Source organism: Pygoscelis adeliae, unplaced genomic scaffold, assembly GCF_000699105.1.
Source record: "Pygoscelis adeliae isolate BGI_AS28 unplaced genomic scaffold, ASM69910v1 Scaffold171, whole genome shotgun sequence".
NCBI lineage: Eukaryota > Metazoa > Chordata > Aves > Sphenisciformes > Spheniscidae > Pygoscelis > Pygoscelis adeliae.
In genome coordinates this window covers 9229983-9237651 of record NW_008824186.1, presented here as the reverse complement: position 1 = coordinate 9237651, position 7669 = coordinate 9229983, and the positions used below count along the sequence as shown (strand labels likewise).

The window sequence follows — 7669 nt, the reverse complement described above, 5'->3', positions numbered from 1 at the left end:
AAGGAGGGAACAGGACTTAGGTGGGAGAAATTGGAGGGTGAGGGGAGGAAGAAAGCAAGTTTTTCTTAGTAGCGCTGAAACCTCAGGTTTGCTCAGACGTCCATGGAACAGGTGCAAAGTAACTAATTTTTTAATCTGTTCTTGTTGCCTAATATCTGCTAAGGGCATTCTTGTATTTCCATGGGAATGTGAAATGCAACCAAGCTATGGATTTGGAAATTCTTACACTTTCTAGCTGGTTACTTGGAAATGATATATTTGCAATGGGAGCAAAAGATTTCCATGCTGTAACAGTCAAATTAATTGTGATGATGCTTTGCTCCTTTCCCTTTAGCTGCTACAATAAAATCAGTATCTGGCATTGAGCAGCTTTAGCGGACAGTAGCCTGGAAGGAAGTTCTCAGCATTGAGCACGTAGGGCAGCAGGTGGTGTTTCTTCCCCAAACCAGAAGGAAGATGCACTCACACTATGAAGTTACAGACTCCCAAGGCAAATTAACGCAACGCCACTGTGATTCTGTTTCCTCAGTGATCCTTTTGTCTTCCAGATCCAGATGGGCTGGTTCCAACATGATCTGGGGCACTGCTCTGTCTTCAGGAAGCCTAAATGGAATCGACTTCTGCAGATCGTTGTGATAAATGTTCTGAAGGTAATTGCCTTATGGTGGGAATTTTCTCTGGGGCTAATCTGGACTAAGCAATGAATGGGAGTGTCCCTACATTCAGGTAATATTGCCTGTGAGGGAAGTGTAGTGCAGTCATCAATAACAGGTGGAGAAATAGTTATGTAATTGTTGATATTGTTCTAGTTTGAATCCCTGGTCTTCAACTTTTCCTGCAGGGGTTACCGGCCAGCTGGTGGAATCACCTGCACAACCAGCACCATGCCAAACCCAACTGCTTCCGCAAAGACCCTGACCTCAACATGCACCCTCTCCTGTTCAGCTTGGGAAAGACACTCTCCGTGGAGGTGAGCATGGGGATGGCTGAGGAAGCAAAGATTTTAAAGACAGAAAGCTATAGAATGAGGTATAATAATAACCCAGATTGTGCCTTTCTGCATAAAATCATGGTAATTTCCAAAGCGTTCCAAGGTCTGAGTCTCATGTGCTGACTTAGGCACCAGCTCCTGAGAAGCGGTCTTAAAATCAGTGCTTAAATTCTCTGTGTTGCTAGAAGAGCAGGGTAAGCACCTTGAAGGCAGCCCAAAGAATGAGTCAGTCCACTTGCATTAGTGTTAGATGTTCTTAGTGATCCTATAGATAGTGAATCAAATGTTCCCTCTGGGACCTTTTGGCCGTGGAAGCTGTTTGGCACCTAAATCCTTCAGGACCACGATAGCTGCTATGCACAAAACGGAAACGTAGCAAATTATTTCTTAATAAAATTAATTTTATGGCTTTAATAAAAATAAAAACCATGAACAAACCCTCCCTGCATCCTTATGATTTCTGATTGGATATAGGCAAGGTCTTTTTTGCCTTTTCCTGGCGATTGCCTTTGCCCGGCAATTCTGTTTACTCAGGGGGTGATGAAATGGCCTCTTTGTTAGATAACCAGCCTCTTAAAATAACGTCTCACTCTCCTTTAGCTGGTAATAAGCAAAGAAATTACAGCTTTTCAAGGCATGTGGAAAATTCCAGCTCTGCTGTCTCAGAAAGACTCCTGTAAAGAGAGTTTATACAAAATACTTATTCATAGAAAACCGTTAGCCGCAACTAGGAAGGATCTTGTCAGTGGCCTTCCAAAAGATCTCTCATGACTATGTATTAGCATGACCATCTAAAGTGGGCTGGCTGTGCTAGATACGGTTTGGTGGAAGTGAAAATGTAGGAAATTAGTTCTCATGTCTTCCTGCTCCTTAACAGAAAAGAGTCAGGCGCACTGTGGATGGGCAAAATGGATTTCAGTGGTTTCATTTAGTCCAGTTCATTTGTTTTGTTTCAGTTTTGATCCAGTGAAGACATCTTTGAGGTGTTCAAGGTCTTTTTTCTCAGTAATAGGGGAGCTCTGGAAATAGTTTGCTTTACTGCCTTATTATTTTGTCCTTTGAAGAATCATAAGCACAGATGATGTTAAGAATCCTTTTGTGCAAATAGTGAAAAAATACACTGTGAGCAAATAATCTTACTTGTTCTTTTTGTAAATGTTTCATCTCTTTGCTGTTTCATGTACTTGAAGGCAAAATATTCAACAAAACAAAAAGGCAGATGTCTTTATAGAGTATTTACTACTTAGATCTTGCAGACATTTTAGGATAGCATCCAAATGCTTGTGTCATTTCTGGCCACTCTCTCCTCTATTACTCAAAAATTTGAGATGTCTGCATCCTATCTCATCTGATACAGAAATTCAGACGTAGCTTTCACAGCAAACACATCCTGCATTCGTCACCCATCAAGTTTCTTGTCTTAGTTTTCATGTTAATAACCTGTTCCTCCCTGAGCACCGATAGTCTCAGCACTCCGTGGTGAACACGTGGAATTGGTTAGATTGGACTTTCCTTACCATCACTGGAAACTTCCCCTACAAAATTCAAATGACTTGTGAGCATTTTTGTGATTTCTGAGCATTTTTGTATCCTGCCATGAGGCTTGGAACTCTCCTAAAAAACGGCTCTGTTCTGACATCGGCGTAACGTTCGTATCTGGATACAGAGGCTCAAATGAAATCTGCTTCTCTCCATTGCTTTGGAACTTCAGCACCTGCTTTTCAAGAAGAGGGGTTGAATCAGAGAGATTAAGAAGTAGTTCTTGATGAGTTCATTAGACAGGAATAAGAAATACCTTATGAAGGGTCTCAAGTCTCCAACTGGCCCATTAAAATGTCTTTTCATTTTTCAGCTTGGAAAAAAGAAGAAGAAGTTCATGCCTTACAATTATCAGCATAAGTATTTCATCTGTGAGTATCCCCGCTTCCTTGTAGTGCTGTAGGAACTTCACCTAAAAAATCATGACTGTGTCTCCCTCCCAAAATAAAGATTTTAAAGATACTCCCATTGAAGTCACAGCTTCAGGAAGCTTCCTTCACGTTAAAGAAGGTTCACGTGAGGAGGAATTACCCCTTATGTCTCTGTTAGGATTATGCGATGTCAGGTACTAGATATGGGTGAATTGAATGGGAGGAAGTAAGGGATGGGAAAGAAATGAGGAAGTGGTGAGATGAAAAGAGGAACAGATTATGTGGACACATAAAAAGTTAGTATAAATGGAAGTCAGCAATTTTTGTATTCCACTGCAAAAAAGAATTTTTTAGGGGAACTGTTCCCCACTCCCCCAGTATTCTGTAAGATTTATGACGCAGTGAAGTTATAAATGTCTCTCTGTTTTCATTCTTCCCTTCAGTATTGGCCCCACTTGCACTTGTACCCTTCTTCCAGCTGTCTATATTCTACTTTGCAATCAAGAGGAAAAAGTGGCTGGTAAGCACTACTTGCATTGTCTAGAAGACTTTCAAAAAACGTCGCCACTCTGTGGCTATATTAACCTTCACCTCAGGTGACTGTGGGGTTTAAGATAGAAAACACTGATTCTAGGCTTGCTGCAGCAGGAAAGCAGTCAACGGGCCCGGGGAGAATTTTTTAGAAGAGGCTTTTTAGCCTCTTAGCAGCTGAATAAAAGTTAACAGAAAACGATCAGACCTGGACAGAGTGTGATTACAGGGCTGTTTGCTGGTCTTTAGTGATGCTGGTCTTTAGATGGTAAAGTGAGCGCTGTGGGAATACTTCAGGGATACACTCGACTTGAGGCAGAATGATGGTGTGGAGCTTACTCCTGATAAATAAGAGATCAATAAATAAGAACATTTTTTTATGCTGCAGTTCAAGTAAAGGGCAGAGGAGGGAGTGGAGGGAGTTCATCAACAAAGGCTTAGTTTCATCCTTTTGTTGTTGTTTTGTTTTGTTTTACAGGACCTGTTATTGATTGTGTCTTTCAACATCCGAGTCTGCCTCATGTATATTCCTCTAATGGGATTTAACAATTTCATGGTGTACTACTGGCTGTCCAGGTAACACACAGCATACCCAGACTCCCCATGACTAATATATGTAAATGATATTAAGCTTCAACAGAAATAAATGAAAACTAGTCATACTCACTACAATTTTCCCAGAAATAGTCAGCCAGGAAGGAACAGTGTAACCCGGCCAAGTGCCGGGTCCTGCACTTCGGCCACAACAACCCCATGCAACGCTACAGGCTTGGGGAAGAGTGGCTGGAGAGCTGCCTGGCGGAAAAGGACCTGGGGGTGTTGGTCGACAGCCGGCTGAACATGAGCCGGCAGTGTGCCCAGGCGGCCAAGAAGGCCAACGGCATCCTGGCCTGTATCAGAAATGGTGTGGCCAGCAGGAGTAGGGAAGTGATCGTGCCCCTGTACTCGGCACTGGTGAGGCCGCACCTCGAATACTGTGTTCAGTTTTGGGCCCCTCACTACAAGAAGGACGTCGAGGGGCTGGAGCGTGTCCAGAGAAGGGCAACGAGGCTGGTGGGGGGTCTGGAGAACAAGTCTGATGAGGAGCGGCTGAGGGAACTGGGGTTGTTTAGCCTGGAGAAAAGGAGATTCAGGGGAGACCTCATGGCTCTCTACAACTACCTGAGAGGAGGTTGTAGCGAGGTGGGTGTCGGTCTCTTCTCCCAAGTAACTAGCGATAGGACGAGAGGAAATGGCCTCAAGTTGCGCCAGGGGAGGTTTAGATTGGACGTGAGGAAAAATGTCGTTCCTGAAAGAGTGGTTAAACATTGGAACAGGCTGCCCAGGGAAGTGGTTGAGTCACCATCCCTGGAAGTATTTAAAAGACGTGTAGATGAGGCGCTGAGGGACATGGTTTAGTGGGCATGGTGGTGTTGGGTCGACGTTTGGAGGCGAGGATCTTAGAGGTCTTTTCCAACCTTAATGATTCTATGATTCTATGAACTTGGGGGGGTGTGGGGGGGCAGGTGGCTGCTCAGGGACATCGGCAACTATAAATTTAGTGGTTCTCAAAGAAACTCCAAAAGTTAGGAGGCAGAGGAATGGAATAAAAAATCCTGAATTACATAAAAGCGCTCTTTTACTTAAGATGAGACTCAGGAAAGTGTTTTGATGGTAAATTTGGATGGGATTAGAGAGATGATAAGTGTTTCTGTGTTTATCTGCCCAGGTACCTAGAGAGTACCTGGTTTATTTGGGTGTCACAGATGAATCACATTCCAATGGACATTGATTATGATACGAACAAAGACTGGGTATCTACTCAGGTGAGAATCTCCTTGCTTCTGGCAGAGTGGGTCTGCAGATTCAATTATAGGACAAAGACAACGTTGTTCTTCTCCTAGCTTTAATGCTGCGTTGATGAGGTTTGTCCTTGCTGTTCGTTAAATAAGCATGCATTTCTGTAGTAGTGAAAACATTTAAAACTTTGGTTGGGAAACAGGACATCTGGATTAAAAAAAAATCCCATTTTTTCACTGAAAGGTTTTGACACATTTTTCACGACACTTTTCCCTTCATATTATGAAAAAGTACTGACAGAATAACAGTCAATCTCCTTTTTAGGCCAACTAAAGAGAAGCAAAGTGGGACTGGATACCTTTATTTTTTACCCTACAGGTTACAGGCTTACTGCAGATATGATAAATCTGACAAAATTTGGGTTTGGTAAAAATGAGTATGTGAATACAACTTTACTGACATCTGTACTGCCTCCAGCACTACAGTCCCACATAGTGGGTTCTAAGCATTTTTCCCTATATTAAGGGAAAAAGACCCAGCCTGGTACTCATCTGACCAGATCTGTATGTCTACACCTGAAAACCTGCTACATTCATTGGAGAGAATGAACCATTTCTACAGCATGATTTGTCTTACTCTAAAGTAGACATCTAAATCAGGTCAGATGAATGGCACCATAAAAATGTCTAGTTTTCTCCATTGAGTCTAAAGTGATGAGCTCAGATGCAGCTTTCAAACTAGTGTCTAAATTAGGTGAGATGAAGCCTGTGTACACAAATGTTTGTCCTCATACTTTTGCATCTGACTCCACTTGTAGTGGTTGGAGGAGTCCAGAAGAATGCTTTTTGTTTCTTTATTGGGCACCTTTTCTTTCCATCCAAGTGAAAGATGTGAGGAGAGCCTCTGAAAAGAACCACAGTTGGAGTTGCGTGCTTGCCAGTGAAGAAGTTGTTCTTTCTGAGCAAAGAGCTAGCTGAATTAACTTATATTCCAATAACCCATTTCAATCTAGACTTGGTTTAATTCTTCAGGGCAATGATACCTATAATCCCTGACACTAAGTTGCCTTTTATGCTAGGTGAGGGTGGGTGATAATTGCTGGGGTTCAATTATCAGACTTGCAGAAAAATAAAAGCTAAATCATGTATTTCTTTGGTCTTTTTTCCTCCCAGCTCCATGCAACATGCAACGTGAACCAATCTTTGTTCAATGACTGGTTCACTGGGCACTTGAACTTCCAAATTGAGCACCAGTGAGTATGATTATGGGAGAAGAGTGGGAATAATATGGGGCACTTAGAAGTGAGAAGGACCATGTAGTCTCACATGAAACCATTCAGGGGTCCCTTTGCTCTCCTTCTAGGGGAGGGCAGGGAAATATTTTGAACAGAGGGAACAGAGGGTGACGCAAGCAAAGTCTTACAACAGCTCTCTCTCATTCAATTCTGCAGCCTTTTCCCCACAATGCCTCGACACAACTACTGGAAAGTTGCTCCTATGGTGAAAGCCCTTTGTGATAAGCATGGCATTGAGTATAAAAGCAAGACTTTGCTGACAGCCTTTGTAGATATTTTGCAGTAAGTATCAATTAACAAGATAGTTTTGCACAGTAATATCATGCAAGGGACATAGGCAACTGTTTCAAATCAATATCCATGGAGAGATCAAACCTAGAGTTTATTTAGGTTTTTCTAAAGGCACTTTTAATTTTCAAAAATTTTCAAAGTTTCAAAGATTATTTTCTCTTCCTTAAATCCTCTCAATTCATTCCCTGTAGTCAGACTTTCAGATGTCCATGCAGTTTTTAATCCATTTTCTCCATTTACTTCTTTTTTACATATAAACTACAGTTTGCTTCCCATGAAGTTGAGTATTGTCTCCCCACAAGTGATTTTTTACTTTCTGTTCTTGCAGTTCCCTGAAGGATTCTGGGGAGCACTGGCTTGAAGCATATCTGCATGGATAGAAACTGGCAACTCTCAAAGGGAACCTCTTCACCAGACAACTGCTGCAGAGTCAGCACAGAGCAACAGTGTGTCTTCTGGTATAGAAACTCGGGAGGTGGTCAAAGCTAATTTCAGTAAGAATGGGTGGGAAGGTGGGTTAAAGATACATTTTTTCTTGTTCCAAACCACGAACCTCTATTTTTCCTGCTCTCATACTCAGCATTTAGAGCCATGATGAACTGGGCCTTCAAACTGGGGAGAAGTAGCTCTTGAATCAGCTTGATCAGTTTACTTCATTGGAGGCGCCAGCTAATTGTTTATGGAAAAAGTCTGAAAGGAAATTCTTCATAGAGTCATAGAATCCTAGAATGGTTTGGGTTGGAAAGGACCTTTAAAGATCATCTTGTCCAAACCCCTGCGGTGGGCAGGGACGTCTTTCACTGGATCAGGTTGCTCAAAGTCCCGTCCAACCTGGCCTTGAAGACTTCCAGGGATGAGGCATCCATGACTTCT

General features: G+C 42.4%; 1 protein-coding gene across 1 annotated transcript in view; it reads left to right on the top strand.

The window, feature by feature from the left end:
* LOC103925784 (fatty acid desaturase 1-like) overlaps positions 1-7176 on the top strand; it is an 11183-nt gene extending 4007 nt beyond the window's left edge. The window contains exons 4-12 of the mRNA XM_009334553.1: positions 549-650; positions 842-970; positions 2844-2901; positions 3345-3421; positions 3911-4008; positions 5141-5237; positions 6384-6463; positions 6662-6787; positions 7125-7176. Of these exons, the coding sequence (XP_009332828.1) occupies positions 549-650; positions 842-970; positions 2844-2901; positions 3345-3421; positions 3911-4008; positions 5141-5237; positions 6384-6463; positions 6662-6787; positions 7125-7176 (819 nt within the window). The remainder of the gene's footprint in view (positions 1-548; positions 651-841; positions 971-2843; positions 2902-3344; positions 3422-3910; positions 4009-5140; positions 5238-6383; positions 6464-6661; positions 6788-7124) is intronic.
* Positions 7177-7669: the final 493 nt, after the last annotated feature.